The sequence below is a fragment of the Malus sylvestris genome, chromosome 14, assembly GCF_916048215.2.
Source record: "Malus sylvestris chromosome 14, drMalSylv7.2, whole genome shotgun sequence".
Taxonomy (NCBI): Eukaryota; Viridiplantae; Streptophyta; class Magnoliopsida; order Rosales; family Rosaceae; genus Malus; species Malus sylvestris.
Window position 1 is genome coordinate 12665958 of NC_062273.1, and position 18000 is coordinate 12683957.

The following is an 18000-nucleotide window of genomic DNA, read 5'->3' on the forward strand; positions in this document are numbered from 1 at the left end:
GGGATGATGATTGCGAGCAGAGTTTCCAGCAATTGAAGTATTATCTCACTCATGCCCATTTTCTAGCACTTCCTGCCAACGTCAGTAATTTCGAGACCAACAAGGACGCTTCATTGAATGTTCTGGGCTGACCTAAATCTAATATGTAAAGGCCCAAGCACCGTTCATTTTAAAAATGAGCCGTATAAAGCCCGGCCCTATGGTTTTCTATACTCCTTTTGTTTTGTATTTGATTCGCAAATTGCAAAAGTGTAGAGTGTAGTTATTTATTTATTTATATATTTATTTCTTTCTTTCTTGAGAGGTAAGCCAATGTCTCTTTAATTGTAGCTGTTTGCTTCTCTCAGTCGAACACTCTCCAAACAACAATAAACAGCAGAAAAAAGGAAGAAGATGAGCAGCATCGGAACAGGTTACGATCTCTCCGTCACCACATTCTCCCCCGACGGCCGCGTCTTCCAGATCGAGTACGCCGCCAAAGCCGTCGACAACTCCGGGTACCAACCGTTCCTCTCCAAACCCTATTTGCTTCCCCGCGGCAATCCAATTTCTCAATCTCCAGCATTTTTCGCCATCTGATTTGGGGTTTAAGGGGTTTGTAATTGTAAATTTTGTGTGTTGCAGGACTGTCATTGGGATCAAATGTAAGGACGGCGTTGTTATGGTAAACCCTTTTTTCTTATAAATTTTTTGAAATTCTTGCTCTCATACGCTCGGATATTTAAACTTAGGGTTTTTTTTTCTTTATTTAAATTGATTTATTCTGAATTTCAGGCTGTGGAAAAGCTCATAGCGTCGAAGATGATGCTGCCCGGTTCTAATAGAAGGATTCATTCAGTTCATCGCCACTCCGGGATGGTATTTACTTGGATTCTTTATAGAGTTTAATACCCAGTTCTACTAAATGCTCAGGGAGCTCACTTATGGTTAATTTGTTAACTTTTTGGTTTTTAACATATCTATTACTGCTAATTAAGTAGGTCAGGATTTTGTTGTGGTCATGATTAGTTTGAATGTTCGATTATATGTTCCATGGACACCTATAATGTTGGGGAAATTCTATATTCTTCATAAGAAATTTGAATTATCAACCAAGTCATAAAGGGAACGGAGGGTGTGAGGAAGGAGTGTTTCTCTTGCTCTGGCCTCTAGCTGTGTTTTGAAAAGAAAGAAGTGTTTCTCTTGCGGCTTAAAAATATGAGAGATCTATCTCTTAAACTTAAAGCAATCCTGGTGTTCAAAGAGTCTGATTTATTTTCACAAATTTACAGGCCCTTTTTTTCTTCAACCAAACTGGAGTTAGTCACACCTGAATATCTCTGACTTACTCTCCATATAACGTATATACTCCTATGCTCATCATTGGGATTGTATTTGAAAACGAGTAGCAAATTGCTGCTTATTTTCAAATGCCATTGGGAACAGAAAAGTCACAAGTTGGTTTGAATCTGCAAGACTGGGCTAACCTGAATCTTGTATCATTCGTGCATTTCCTTTAAGATTTCCTTATTAGGCTTTCGTCAAACTGGTGATATGTTATTTTAAACAGCATGTGAATTAGTTATAAGTTGATGCATCTTTAATTCCTTAGCTCTTTGGCGGATATGTTGAGATATTCAAAGAATGTATGATATACACAGATTTTCATATATTTTGTGCCAGATCTAGATTTTTTGACATCATATGAGTTTCGTCTGATAATTTTGGGTGCTTAACTGTATTCAATCAATCTTACCATCAGAGAACTGACTTTCAAAATTAGCTTGTGATGCATTTTGTGACATTTACTGATTACAGGCAGTGGCAGGATTAGCTGCAGATGGTAGGCAAATTGTTGCTAGGACCAAGTCTGAAGCCACCAACTATGAAAGGTTTGCCTTTTCCTTTGGATTTCACGTATAAAACAAACAAGAAAACATTGAAGGTTTTTGTTCTGTAGAACGTCTAAACATTTTCTCTCTCCCTCTCTCTCACTCATGGAATTGTGTTAATCTATCCTCCCTTGCTATCCTTACATTTTCTCTTTCAGTTTGTCACACTAGTATAATTTGAAAGAACAGGTCTGTTAGGCTGGATTTGTGTTTAAATATCAACTTAAAGTTGGTCTAATCAGTCTGAGTATATATATTCTTACTTTGGCTTTTCATGTAGTTTAATGAGTCAATAGAAAGGCCCAAAATCTTTAGTTTGGATTGGATCCCACTTGCACCTTTATAAAATGAAAATAATTTCTGGTCCCTCACTTGGTGGCTATTATCTGTTTTACATTACACTTGTATTTTCAGAAGTCAGTACTTATTTATTGTTGTTTGACGCCTGTTAATAATGGACATTAAGAGGTCAATTTTGTTAGTATCTGCTTGAGTTATATAGACAGTTTGGTTGGTGAACAAGTTCTGTAAATTTTGCCTTGTAATTTTATGCTGGTGCATAATTGTAAAAAATATAATCTCTTCCTTTTTTAGAATCTTACCATTTGCTATTTCATGATTGGCTCGTAATTATACATGATTGGTCTGTGTACCTTTAGTTTATTATGTTCTTATTTTTATGATTCTTCCTGCAGTGTGTATGGTGAACAGATTCCTGTTAAGGAACTTGCTGAACGTGTTGCTAGTTATGTGCATTTGTGTACACTATATTGGTGGCTCAGGTTTGTTGAGAACAGACTTTTCATTTTGTCATTTCAAAGGTTCTTTTCATCCCTTCTGATTATCTGTGAGAGTTATTTGCAGACCTTTTGGATGTGGGATAATCCTTGGTGGTTATGACAGAGATGGGCCACAATTGTACATGGTTGAACCTTCTGGTGTTTCTTATGTGAGTTTACTTTCGTATCTGGTTGTCATTGCTATAAGAATAGTGTTTATCCTTGAACATTTTAATTTATCGTTTTAATTAATTATTTTTTGTATTAATCTTTGCTTTTGCATATTATCTAGAGGTATTTTGGTGCTGCAATTGGAAAGGGCAGGCAGGCTGCCAAGACGTAAGTTGAGAGTTTGCTTTCTAAATTTTTCTGACAGGATATTGCAGCATTATAAACTTTTTTTGCTTTGTGTGAAAATCTTCCTATTAATTTGCGCTCAATTTGGTCTATCTTGGTCACTCTGAAAGCTTGTGATCAGAATAGGATAAGAACTTGGGTGGAAGAGAGAACATTTTGCTTTGATAAAATGTTGAAAAGAGAATATAGAATGTATATAAACCCCGAATCAAACAAAAATTGAACTACCAAACTGTAAGCCTTAAATCAAATAGTCAAAGACCAAACCAAAATCTATCTACAAGGCTGTATACAGCCCATACTAACAACAAGGATTCTTGAGCATGTGTCTTATATTTTAACAATGACATTAATGTCAAATATTTTCTTATTTTAATATTTTATTATTATAGTTTATTGTGCTGAGAAATTTGAATGTTGATGCTTATATATCTCTGTCATGTGATGACAGAGAGATTGAAAAGTTGAAGCTTTTGGAGTTGACTTGTCGGCAAGGAGTTATTGAAGTAGCCAAGATGTGAGTGACATACACCATGAATACTTTTCTATCTGGCATGTTTTAATTTGATGATGATGACATCTAGCTATAGACTTTTTATGCATGAAGGTATTTTGTTACAAGGTCTTTAAATAATGGTTTGTTTCTTAACCATTACATCAGATGTGGTTCATTAACAATGTAACCTGTTCAAGACAAACGGCTCTCTTTTTTACCATTTTGTCTTAAAATTCAGCATACCTAAGTTTTGTCATTAATGTGAAACTTCCATTCTTTTCTGTACATGGAGATAACAAGAATGGTTCATCCATGGTAATATTTGTCATTTAAGTCTAATCATGTCACTACGAACAAGATAGAGGTCTGCAAGCTATTTTTGCCCTTTTAACTTAAATATTCAATGATGCACAACAGCATTTATGGAATTCATGATGAGGCAAAGGATAAGGAATTTGAGTTAGAAATGAGCTGGGTCTGTGACGAATCAAACCGTCTGCATCAGAAGGTATCTGAATTTCTTTCCGAGTTCAAGAAACTTGCAAATTTCAAACTAATTTACGATGTGGCTTTTATTTTATTTACCACATTTGCTTCTCATACCTATTTTTGACATTTTGTGTTTTCAGAAGTTTTTTTGTTTTAATTCTTTTTTGTTTCATTTTCTATTTTCCTTTTAATTGTTTGTTACGCACCATTCTTTGTGAATTCTGAGCATGAGTCCATAGCTTTTCTTAAGGATCCACCGATCAGTTGAGTGGCCCATGACTCCATGACCAATAACCTATATCTTAGTTGGAGGATGTAGAATTGTACATTTCAATTGTGGGTCTCACAAATGTTAATGTTTGGAACAAAAATTGAGAATATTTTTGGAGCCCGAGCTGATTCTCCTTATGTGTATGTCAATTTCCATCTAGATTTATTTATGCAAAAGATTTTCATTATGATCTACGACTGTTAATTTGAATCAATGTTTTTAAAAACCTGCCCCAAGGCATGCCTCGGCGGTTTTGGAGGTGGGGCGGGGGCAATGTTTTAAAAGGCTTGCCTCAGGGCGCGCCTAGGCGCCCTGTGAGGCTGGGCTTGAGGGTTGCTACCTCTGTTGTGAGGGAGTGGGAGGAAGGCACCGCTGGAGCCACCTCAGGGGATTTTTTTATTTATTTTTTACATTTTTTATACTCCCAAACCCAAATTTTGGGTAGGGTTTTAACTGCCTCATACTTCTTCCTTGCACTATCATCTCTCTGTCTTTTTTTTTATGATTTTTTTTTTATATAATGGATGTGTGTGCTGTCTGCGTGCATTGTTATATGTGTGCTCATTGTGCTTTTCATCCTCCATTTTATATATATAATATAATATATGTATATATATATGTTTGTGTGTATATGTATTTATAATATATGTGTGTGCTTAGGGTGATTATTGATTAATAATCTTTTTTTTTTAATGATTAATATGTGTATGCTTAGTGTATATATTAAAAAATTTAGGTCCCATGAGGCTTCGCCTCACGCTGGGCTATCCCTTGGACGCCTTGCCCAGGCCTCATGCTTTTAATACATTGGGCGGGGGTGAAAACGCCTCTAAGCAAGTGGGAATAGGCAAAAACTCGCTTGGACGTGGTTGAGGTGTGCCTTAGGGCGTTTTGGGCATTTTCATTTTATTTTATAGAACTTCTACTCAGTCTTCTTCATTCGACACTCAAGTCCTCGACAGCCTCATGTTCTTCTTCTTTGTGAAACTCTGAAACCCTCCCTTATCTTCTTCTCGCGACACCACCAACCAAGCAGCACCACCGCCACCCAGCGAAGAGGGAAAATGAGAGTGAGTGTACCAAGGGAAATAGAGTGGGTGGGGGATGCATGTGGACCATATTAGTGTTGTAAAATGAGTGGATATTAACGAAGGAAAGAGAGTGTTTGTGGTGCATATTTGGATGAATGATTTTTTATTTATTTATTATTTGTTTTTTATGTTTTTGAGTTAAACTTGTTAATGACTTGTGCACTTTTGAATGACAAAGGATGTTTGTTTTACAAAGTATATATATAATTTAGGTCCCATGAGGCTTCACCTCACGCCTCAAGGCTTTTGCATAGTCGCTATCCATGAAACGCCTCTCCTATGTCTTGGCCTTTTAAAACATTGATTTGAATACAATCTTTTTTTGAGTGATGCCATTTGTACTACATATATTGACCACCTTTCTAATGGAGGTAGTTAGGACCGACATTGGTGGGACCCATGTACCTCTGTTTGGTGGTAAGAAAAATGTGGTAAAGGAAATCATTATGCTTCTCATTTTGAAGGCTTAGTTTCTGTATTTAGTCTCTTTCCTCGTTAAAACGCAAGTCATCTTAACCAGTACAGGATTTAGAGTTTGTGGTGTTTGATGTGCGGTCATATTCAGTTGTGTGTGATTCCTAGCTAGAAGTGCCTACTGATTCACCGAACTTGTGCACTATATACTCCCACATTTATTCTTTTACTCAAATTGGATGATTTAGCACGGAAGGTTCTGATGCATTTAAATGAACAATTTTCCAACACTACTCTGTTTCTGTTAGCTACTTCATACTGATATAATTTTTTTCGCCTTCATTGTATTTGTTATATTTGAAAGCCTGTGTTGCCATCCTGCAGATTGATGATTTTGTTATTGGTTGTTCAGGTTCCAGATGAGCTTCTAGAGGAAGCAAAGGCAGCGGCTAAAGCAGCATTGGAAGATATGGATGCAGATTAAGAAGCTGATGAAATAATGTGTTAATATTCTGAAACCCTACTAGAAGAACATCAACAGAAAAGGGTTAATGAGATAAGATTGATGGATTTTCATTAGCCAATTTGAGCTGCTGTAGTATTTCTTGTACACGTTAAAATGTTCAATTTACCGAAGACGTGGTGCAAACCGCATCTGTAGGATGTTTGAGAAACAGAGTTTCACTTACATTATTATGCACTCTCCTTATTAACTGCTGAAGTATTTCTGTTTTTTTCACTTAGGAGTTTGCTAAAACTTTTATTTTCATTTGTGTGTGCTTTGATGGAGTTCAATTTTTGTTTCTAAACATATTTTCAGGTTTTTCCGTAAACGAATGGATTTTTGTTTTTGGCACTTTTTGACACGAACCATATCAATCAAAATTCTAATCTATGTATAACATGAAAATAGTGTTGGGAATGAAATGCAAGCCTTTATACGACTTGCTCGGTTGCTCCCGCGGTGCCCGCCCTCTCCAACTCCCTCTTCTCCCCATTTCATTTAAAGCTCTTAGACGCTATTCAAGTTGAGCTCTACTCGCGGACCTAACCAATCAAATTGCGTGGACAGGAATTTATAGGAACTAATTTCTCACGTCTCTTTGTAGAGGATGAAAAATAGAAATTTCTTTCGTGTTTTTATATTAAGGGCCGTTTGATAACCATTTAATTTAGGTTTTTTTAATTAGCACTTCATTTAATGTTGAATATACCTCAAATTAAAACGTAATATTAAATGGCTTATATATCATACCATGCAATGATAATTTCAACCTTAAAAAGTTAAAAAAAGAAAAAGAAAAGAAATTTCTAAACACAACCCAAATATCTTCAACTTTCAAAATTCCTCTCACCTCCGCTGTAGAACAAATCCTAACCGATGAAAGCTACAGTGAAAGAGGCACTCCCTTCAATAACCAATGAAAGCTACAATCCTCCAGACCGTACTTGGTGTTCCTGTAAAAGCTACAATCAAAGGGGTACTACCTTCAGTTTGGTATCTACTGGGTTCTTTTCAGTGAAACACATTTAATAGATATTTTGAAGCTCCTAGTTTTCATGCTTCTCTGTAGTTTTGTATCGAAGGATATTATGTTCTTTATCCTCAACAGTTCAAGACTACAAAACTTATGTTTTTTTTTTCTTCACTTTTATTTGGTAACTACTTTTTTCGGTTTTCAAATTTCAAAAAAATTAAAACTGAAAACTTCTTTTTGGAGTTTTCAAAATTTGGCCGAGTTTTCAGTTTTCATTTTTTTTAAATCTGAAAACTGAAGGTATTCAGACTTTATTTTTTAGTTTAAAAAAAAATTACCAAAAACTAAAAATGAAATGATGACCAAACCAAACAAATTCAGAGGAGCCAATTTCTCGAGACAGAATTGGCATTTTCAATGGCCAATAAGGATTGATAAGCAGAACGTGAATTAATGTTTGCCTTTTTTTCTGTTAGAGAAGGAAGCGATACCCAAATGAAAGGAAGGTTTCTATTTCCCCTTTATTCTCCCATAAGCTCTAAAATGATTTCCAAGCATCAGTTTACCGGGGAAAACCAATAATTTCTCATTCCTCACAAATCAAACGCATTCTAGAATAATATGTTAGATTTATTATACATTTGAAACACATACTAAAATTACATGATGATATGTGATATCTTCAATTAGTATTTAATGAGATAAAATTATTAATTAACATAGTATTATACACGTCACTTGTGACATAATATGGTATTATTAGCATTATTGTAATAAAAACTAGTGTGAAAAAAATCGCGGAGTATGTCAAAATTTCCTATTTGTTTAACTCTTCTCCCAAAAAAAATAGTCCCTCTAAAATTGACACATCTCATTATTTTGGTCCCTAAATTATAAGATGTATCAATTTCATCACTAAACTTTACTATCGCACATAAATGTCATCCATGTCATCCAATTCCATCAATTTTCTAGTTTGTTTGATGACATGGCACATGTGGGACTATTAGTTTTAGGCCCCTGTCACGTGTCACTTAAGCTTCTTAGTCAGAATTAGGGCAAATATTCTGATTAGTTGACTAGTCAGAATACGTAATCAGACAACCTTAGTCCAACAGGCTAGACTTAAGCCCATTATAAGTATTACTTGTCTTCCAAGTAAGGAAACTCTAATTCATGTCAAACTAGGATACCTTGGGGATTAGGCAATGTAATCATATAATCCTAAGAGGATTGAATATTTTATCCTAAATTCCCTCATAGATTGTCTCCTGATTTAATAGGGATTACTCGGTCAAGATCTTTATAAATACCCTAGTCTGGGTATTTATCCAGGAGAATCTCTGGATCTCAAGCGATCTCTTTAACTTCTCCATGATCATCTAATATCAACGCATATTCTCTACATTTCACTCGTCTACACATAGACATGGAGACTCCTTTCTCCTACACGCGTAAGTCAATGCATCTTTGTCAAGGATGGTTCACGATGTCGCACGCACCACACCACTCCATCTCTAGAACTATACCTGTAATTTGATTCTTCTTCCTGGAGATATGTAAGTAGGGGTGGGTTCGGTACGGTTACCGTACCAAAACCCTTGTACCAATTACCGTACCAAACTTTCGGTTTGGGAAAATCTATTACCATTACCGTACCAAACTTTCGGTATACCGAAGTTTGGTAATGCCAAAAGTTCGGTTGGCATGGTATGGCAATGGTAATTGCCATTTTGTTTTGGGACAAAATTTGTTTTTGTTTTTTTAACCCAATTCAAGGGCAAAATTTTTTTTTTTGTACCTTTATCTCATATATTATTGATTAAATTCATCTATTATTCATTATTCACAATTCACACACATAATAATTCAAATGATGCATCAAGATTCATCATGAAAATTAAGCTTACAATCCAAATAGAAGTTACGAACCAAAACAAATAGAAGTTAACAATCCAAATAGAAATTAAAGTTTCAAACCAAATGAAAATTGGAAGTAAACTTCAAAAAGGAAAATTCATTGATCAGTTATTCAAGCTTGAGATGTCGAAGCTTTTGGAGGAGGCATTGAACTTGTAGAAGATTGAGTTTGTGTCAAGCATACATTACAAACAAAGAAATCATATTAATTAGTAGCAAGAAGAATTAAAGTTGAAAACCATTTAATAACAAAAAAAGGTCGTACCTAGTGCACAAGGCTCCCGCTTTACGCAGGGTCTGGGAGAGGTGAATGTCGGCTAGCCTTACTCCCATTTTATGGAGAGGCTGCTCCCAAGTCTCGAACCCGAGACCTACCGCTCATGGGTGAAGTTACTTGTCATCGCACCAAGTGCAACCTCTAAAACCATTTAATAACAAATTTACTAAAAAAATTAAAGCATATCTTTCTTGTTTTCTCTTCTTCCATTTCCTTATAAAATTGAAGCATATATTCCGTTGGTTCCTTGTAGAAGTTTACTTCATCTGCCCTAAGTCAACCACTAGTACACACTAGTGCCTCCATTATTTTAGGAGTCAAGGATACCCTAAAAGGGTCCACAACCCTCCTCCCAAGGCTAAATGCATTTTCACTAGCAGCAGTAAAAGTGGGGGTTACAAAGATATTTTGGCTATTTGTGAAAGAATTAGAAACTCTTTTGTGTTTGATTTTCACAATTTTAAGAGATCAAAGTCACCAACAACAATGCTAATATAAGTAGGGTTTTATTTTCAAGTTATTGGAATATTATAAATATGTGTTATATAATTATCTATTATATAATTTATAAATTATAAATTATATTGTATTTTCGGTATGGTACGGTAATACCGTGGTAATGGCATCCATTACCAATACCGTACCATGAAATTTCGGTACGGTACAATACCGTACCATTACCGATTGGTACAAAAAATTTGGCACAAAATCGGTATAGCACGGTTGGCAATTCGGTTGGCACGGCAATTTGGCAAAAAAATCCACCCTTATATGTAAGCAGTCTGATCATGGATTCAAGCACAAATCTGCCCTCAATCAACCCCATTCACACTTCACTGGAGTTCATGGGTGGTTCTGATTAAATAACTCATTTGTGTGCATGTGTGTACAAATTTGGTTTCAACAGTTGGTGATTTTATTAGGAGATCGAAGAAGAATCCTTTTTCATTTCCAAGATTTAATATATCGTATATGTTTAAATGTAGGAATATGGTTAACTCCTACTAATCTTTTGTAAAACTAGTAAACAAAAGATTCATTAACATCTTTACGAGAAATCAAGCGATTTGATCTTTTCTCATGGGACGCTTATAGCTCCCACTAGCTTGCTTAGGTTCATGGTGGATGGATCTCTACAACTTATACACCTTGTGGTTCCTAGTCTTAGACATATATCATCAAGACTATCTTGATAATGGTTTCGGAAACCCATATTATGTCTAAACATTGAATCACCGTTTAGTTGTAGCAAGCAATCTTTGAATTAATTAAAACCAAGACTACGTTAAAGATGGTTTCTTCCAAGTCAACCAATCTCTTTGATTGTAGTCACCTTGAGCTATCAATTAGCTTTGAAGGTTTCACTATTTCGGGTCAAATGGTATTATACCATTTCCTTGAGTATATGTCCTACACACACCCAATATAGTCATAAAGATCTTCATTCTTTTTTCTTTCGAATTAAGAGGTGTAACTCTATGACATAATCATAAAGTTCAAACCATTCAATTGAGATGGTTTACAGATCCTTCTCAACTACCTTGGAGCTCATGTTGTAGGAACTAGGTTGTTACATTTGTTGAGTATCATCTTGTCTCTCAAAGAACTTACTCCTTGAGTTCTACCTCTCATTCATTTGCTCTATCTTAGGCAAATCCTGTTGTAGGATTATAATGAACTACCCAACCTGCAACCTTTGTTAGTTGGTTTATAGAAGTGATATCCTAAGGTTAATTTAAGGAATCCCACAAGATTGTTCTCAAACAAATATTGCTTATTCGCACACAACCCCAAATCTTAACTTAATTAAGACTTGTCTTTCTTTCCAACTACATCTTATGGAGTTCTGAAACATTTTGGAAGACATTCTTATTGACAATTAGATTGTCTTAGAAGTGTATATCCTATATATGAGTAATTTGTTAATATGTAATGAACTACATCTAACTAGAGTTCGTTCTTCTCCTAATGGAGAAATCCATTCTTATGATGCTACATTCCCTGATACCTTTCAAGGAAACTCTTCTAAATTGTTCATTTTCATTTGATCAAATCTAAGGAGAAAAATACTTTAGATGTTTTACTCATCAACTTACATTTTCTATGAAACATTTTGCAAAGTTTTCAGACTTGTGTTCATTCAAAATACACGATAGTCCAACCGAGAGTGATCTTCAGTGAATGTCACACAACATGAGTAGTATTATGTAGTGGACACATTCCACTAACATCTGAGTGAATTAACCTTAACAACTTTGGGACTCTTTCTTCTTTCCAAAATAATAAAGATTCGAACAATTCGCCCTCATAGAAGTTTAACAAGAAGGCATTGGATCCGAATCTAACGATCCATAGCATCCATCTATGGCCAACTTGTAATTTATGTTTTCGAGGTGTCACAACTTAGTAAGTTAGTCACTACCTTGTAACCTTTTGGGTTTTAAGCATCATTATATTCTAAACAGTTAACACTACCACATAATCTCTATAATATAGACACAATGAATCGGATTACAATAATCTAATTATTCGTTAATAACGAACAATGTTTTGTCAAACAAAACAATCCATCAATCTCTTAAAATTATAGTGACGGAATTAAGTTCCTTATTCAAAATTGGGATGTAAAGATGTTTGTACCATACTTGACCAATCCCGAAACTACTGAGCACCGGTCAACGTTATACCGTCAAGGACCTAGAAGAGTTTCCCTCCAACCAGGAGGCCAGTCACAACGCGACACGTGTCGACATCAGAAGCCAATCATAGCGCGACACGTGTTAACATCAGAAGCCAATCACAACACGACACGTGTCAATGTCAGAATGAAACTAGAAACTCTCTTCTATAAATAGAGATCATTCTCTCACAATATTTCCTAATGTCATTTGTACTAAATCATTGACTTGTACTTACTAAAGGAGAGCTTGAACCTATGTACTTGTGTAAACCCTTCACAATTAATGAGAACTCCTCTACTCCGTGGACGTAGCCAATCTGGGTGAACCACGTACATCTTGTGTTTGCTTCCCTATCGCTATCCATTTACATTCTTATCCATGCTAGTGACTGGAGCAATCTAGCGAAGGTCACAAACTTAACACTTTCTGTTGTACCAAAGTCCTTGATAATCTCATATTTATATATATTTTACATAAAATTCACTTGTCTTTTCTTAGTTAGTTCCTTATATTTTTGAGCTATTTACTATGTTTTTGTGTTTTGTGTGATTTATCAAGCAAATAAAAGAAAAGTAGCACAAGTGAGATATTAAGTAACAAATTCGTCAAAATTGCCTGTGCAGATTAGCTGACTTTGGAAGCATGTTACGAATAACTCAGAATGAATGAGAGAATGAGCCTTATATACTTGGAAAGCTACGGATGTCTATTTTCTGGAGCAATTTACGGATTGTTAATATCATTTTTATAGAAGAAGTTATGGGTATTGTAACACTGAAAGGTTTAGAAAAGGGCTAAGCAGATTTGGCTAATAAAATGAGAAAGTAAAGGCACTTGTTTTGTGTTTTGCTTTGTCATCAACACTCAACAGGAAATGGGGTTTTGATTGCACTCATTTGGCTTTGGAGCAAGTGGAAATGCACAGCTAGAAAGAGAAGGCACGACACATGCAAAAGAGAAACATGGACAGCTACACACATGCAAACTGCACAGGTTGGAGGGCATACACACACTCTACATGGACAGCACACACACAACAAGAAAGGCACGGCATGGAGGGCTTGGCATGGGCAGAAAATGGGTGGATTGTTGGCTGAAATAATGAAGAACATGTGTATGCAAATGAAAAGGAAAAACACACACACATGGGCAGAAAATGTGTTTGTTTTGTGGTTGAAATGATGGAGGTCATGTGTGTGCAAATGTAAAGGGAAACATGGACATCACACACCCATACAAACTGCACATGCAAGGAATTGAAGTGGTCCTCTCCTTAGCCTATAAATACATCCACCATTCCCCTTCCTAAGGACAATCTGGATCCATAAAAAAAGAGCTTCATTCACAAACACAAGTCCCTTGCCATGAGCTCCATTCCATTTCATCCATACATTCAAACACATCTCCATACACTTCCATTTTCCATGCCATGAGATCCATTCCATCCATACATCCATAAATCCCACATTTCACAAACACAAATACATTTTCCTTCCCTTGGCCGAGACATTCACCAATCCTAAATACATTCCTAACCTTTCCATATATCCATACACATCCTAGACACTTGTGCCACAACAAAGAGAAGAAGGAGAACCCTTGGACGTGCTTGCTATTCAAGTTGGATTGTTGGAGCGTTTTTAGGTGTTTTCATTCTTTTATTTTCAATGCCTAAATTTGTTTATCTTTGCTTTGTGAGTATGAGGAACTAAACCCCCCTTAGCTAGGGGGAATTCGAAACCATGTTCATGCTTGCAATATGATTTGATTACTTTTAGTTGTGATTCATAAGTTGTGAATTCAATTTACTTATCCATTTGAATTAAAACTGATTTGTGTATGTTGGTTGAGAGTGCACGCTTAATTTTCATGCATAAATCTGATGCTAGGATATAAGGGAGTTTCACCTAATCATTATGAACTTATATTCACAAGTAGTGAAGGTTGCTCGTCACAACCGTGTTAAGTAAATTCTTGGCATAAGTTTCATGCAATTCCTAGTTACAAGTGTTTCGTCAATGCTTATGATTTTCATAGAACTTAATGATTCTTGCTTGTATCTCTATTATGCAATTCATGTAGGGAACTTGTGGGGAATGCTTTGGGTTGTTGTATGCAATCATCCAATTCAATGAAATTAGGAAAATCTGAGGGTTAATTAGTGCAATTCACAGTTAATCTGGGGCGTTGAGAATTCGTAGTTTATTGAAAAGCAATTGGAAATCGTTTTGTTTGCAAGTGTGTCATGTGTGGAGAATAACCTCCTAGCTAGCCTTCCATCCATTCAATTTACTCAAATTTGTGCAGATTTCATTAGTTCTTTAATTTACTTGTTTTGTTTTCAAATTCATCAAAACCAAAACCCCCTTTACCTTGTTGAGTCATATTAGTTAGAAACTGATTTAGTTTGTGCTTTTAAGTATTTTGAACCAAGTTGAAACCAAAATTCTTCCAAAAGTGTGTTTAGAGTCCAAATCTGCCCAGTTTGTGTTTTTAGGCAGATTTGAGTGTTTTTAGCTTATTTTGAGTTCTTCGAGTTTGTTTTGAATTCTTTGAGTCTAGTTTAGTGTTTTAAACTTAATTTTACGTTTTTAAGTCAGTTTCAAGTGTTTTAGCAATCCCTCATAATCCCCGGCCTAGAACGATCCCTACTTACATTCTTTACTACAATTGACAACAAGAGGGTTTAATTTGTGTGTTAAGTTAATTTTCGCATCAAAATTTTGGCGCCGTTGCCGGGGATTAGCAATTTTGCTAATCCCTTGTTATTTCTTTTTGTTTATTATGTGTTTTTGTTCCTAGTTGATGACTTTACTTGTTTTCTTGTTTTAGGTGGTTTATGAATCGAAGTTCTCAACCTATTCATAAGCACATCCGTGACTTTGACGATGATTTTGAACGAACTTTGAGACGAGCAAGGAATCAACAAGAACCCCTGATAGAAGCATATTTATGTGACTGAGTTAGCTTGTTCTCATGCATTTATGTTGTTATTTCTTAGTTAATTATGTATTTTAAGCTATTTTCATGTGTTTGTAGGTCCATAGGCCTTCAATAAGATGCATTTTGGTGCATTTTGGAGCAGTTTTGGGCTTGGAATGAATAGCACATGCATGGAGCAAGGTGGATGGATGAAATTGAAGACTAAAGAGGTTAGGAATGTGTTAAAGAGATAGAAGAATTAATGTAAAAAGGACAAAGAGCTCAGCCACAAAGGTTGTCACTCCACCATTCACCTTTCCATCATTGCCGTGCACCACTATTGCACTCCCTTTGGATTCCTATGCCGTGCATCATCATCCATGTTCCCTCCATTGACTCATTTGTTGCATCATTCCACTTCCTTTCCTTTGTCTACCATGTGCACAATATCCTTTCACCTCCTTGCACTCATTGATTCACCACTTACTCACCTTTCCACCCATGCCATGCATAATCACCCTTGTCCCCTCCATCATTTCAAATTTCATGCATCATTACATTGAATCATTGCACTTAATTGCTACACCATTCCTTGTTCCCTCCATCATTTTAGATTCATGCATCATTACATTGAATCATTGCACTCAATTGCTACACCATTCCTTGTTCCCTCCATCATTTCAGATTTCATGCATCATTACATTGCATCATTGCACTCAATTGCTACACCACTCCATGTTCCCCTCCATTGCCATGCACTTCCTCTATAAAAGGAAGTGTGTGTAACATAAATTTAGTATATACTTTGTTAGATCATTCACTCCCATTTCAACACAACCTTCATCCAAACACATCCATTCATCTTCATATCCATTCCTCCATACAAACAAACCTTCAAACACTCACCAACACATTGTGCCGTAGCAAAGGAAGGGAAGGAAAGTGCTTGGACGTGCTTGTTGTCCAACTTGGATCGTTGCAGCGTTTAGGTGTTTTCTTTCTTTTGTTTCTAATGTTTAAATTCATTTCCTTTCGTTTTGTGGTAAATATGAGTGGCTAAACCCTTCTTGGCTAGGGGTGATTTCAAAGCCATGATTATGTGTGCAATATAATTTGATAAATTCTAGTTATGAACTCTTGAATCGTGAATGCAATTGGCTTAACTATTTGATTGATAACTTATTTGTATTTGTTAATTAAGGTTCGACACTTAATTGTCATGCATAAATCCGTTGCTAGAATATAAGGAAGTTTCACATGATCGTTACAAACTTATATTCACATGTAGTGAAGGTCGCTTATAAACGATCGCGTTAAGTTCAATTCTTAGCATGAGTGACATGATGTCATAGTTGCAAGTGCTTTGTCAATGCTTATGATTTTCATTAAACGTAATGATCTTTGATTGTATCTCTATTATGATGTCATGTAGGGAACTTTTGAAGAATGTTTTGGGTTGTCAAATAATGTCATCCAATCCAATAAAACAAGGAAAATCTGAGAGTTAATTAGTGATGTCACGGTTAATTTGGAGCACTGTCATTCATAATTCAATGAAATAGTAACTGGAAATTAAGTTATTTGCATACATGTCATGTGTGGAGAAAAAACCTCTAGCTATCCCATCCATCATCTTATTTCTCAATTTTATTTTACAATCTGTCTAGTTTTTCATACTTGTTTGTTTGTTACAACTTCCTCCAAATCAAAACCCCCCTTTTAGTTTCTTGTTTCAAAGTGTTTCAAATATGTTTTAATTTGTGTTTTTAAATGTTTTGATTCAAGTAAAAATGAATTTTCGTCCAAAATTATTCCTAGTGTCTAGTTTAAGTTTATTTGGTTGTTTTAAGTTGTTTTGAGTATTTTAAGTTTGCTTTGAGTCTTATGAGTCTTGTTAAGTGTTTTTAAATTTAGTTTTATGTTTTTGAGTTAGTTTAGAGGTTATTAGCAAGCCCTCCTAATCCCCGGTCCAGAACGATCCCTACTTATACTCATACTACAATTGTCAAAAGAAGGTTAAATTTGTGTGTTAAGATAATTTTTGCATCAAGTTTTTGGCGCCGTTGCCGGGGATTAGCAACTTTGCTAATCCCTTGTTATTTCTTTTTGTTTATTTTCGTGTCTTTTGTTTTTAGTTACTGACTTTGTTGCTGTTTTTTTTTTTTTTTTTTTTTTTTTTTGTACTTTTGATATTTGATTTAGTTTTGTTTCCTTGATTTCAGGTACTAGAGAAGTAAGACATGGATTTTGCTACCATTCAAGCTCACTTGACGAAACTTACTTCTCAATTGTCACAATATGCCGAAAGGACCACAATGCAAAGTGTCCTTACATGTGGTCCTATGGGCAAGGATATCCAACTCGGCAATATTCTCAATTCGCTACGAATGAAGATGCTTGGGGTTTTCAAGGCCATAGCCAATCATGGGACAACATGTTTTCCAATGCTTACAATTCGGATTGGAGAGATTATTCAGATTACATAGAACCTCAACAATTCCAACAAGATGGATATTGGCAGCAAGAAGAGGAGTTCCATTTAAGACCTATGCAACCATCATAACCTCATATACAATATGCTCAATCAAATTCAGGTTCGTCAATAGATTATGAACGAATTTTTGATGAAATAAATTCTTTGGTGTAGGGCTCACAAAATCAAACCAAGGAGGCTTAATAAGATGGATATTGGCAGCAATCTGATAAGTTTTATTTAACACCTATGTACCACCACAGCTTCCCTTACAACAATTCCAATCAAATTCAAGTATGTCCATGGATAGTGATCAAAATTTTCAATTACTAACCTCTTTGGTGCCCGGGCAGCAAAATCAAAATGAAACAATGCTCAATCAAGCTAAAGAGATGAACGAATTAAAAAATCAACTTGGAGAGATTATGGAGTTCACGGCATAAATTCAAGAGCAAAGTGAACTCTCCAACTCAACTATTGA

The 18000-nt window shown here is 35.5% G+C and overlaps 1 protein-coding gene across 1 annotated transcript; it reads left to right on the top strand.

Moving 5' to 3' along the window:
- The first annotated feature begins 290 nt into the window (after nt 1-290).
- On the top strand, nt 291-6507 carry LOC126599761 (proteasome subunit alpha type-3-like). The gene is made up of 10 exons (XM_050266200.1): nt 291-497; nt 625-664; nt 775-858; nt 1798-1871; nt 2567-2653; nt 2736-2820; nt 2943-2989; nt 3459-3524; nt 3921-4011; nt 6181-6507. The coding sequence occupies exons 1-10, from the start codon at nt 394-396 to the stop codon at nt 6250-6252; spliced, it is 750 nt and encodes a 249-aa protein (XP_050122157.1). The 5' UTR covers nt 291-393; the 3' UTR covers nt 6253-6507.
- Nucleotides 6508-18000: the final 11493 nt, after the last annotated feature.

Excerpts from the sequence above, each read along its gene's own strand:
- LOC126599761 (XM_050266200.1), top strand. The coding sequence starts at position 394 with ATGAGCAGCATCGGAACAGGTTACGATCTCTCCGTCACCACATTCTCC. Across the intron at positions 2,654-2,735 it reads ACACTATATTGGTGGCTCAG|ACCTTTTGGATGTGGGATAA; the intron begins GTTTGTTGAGAA and ends AGTTATTTGCAG. Across the intron at positions 2,990-3,458 it reads GGCAGGCAGGCTGCCAAGAC|AGAGATTGAAAAGTTGAAGC; the intron begins GTAAGTTGAGAG and ends ATGTGATGACAG.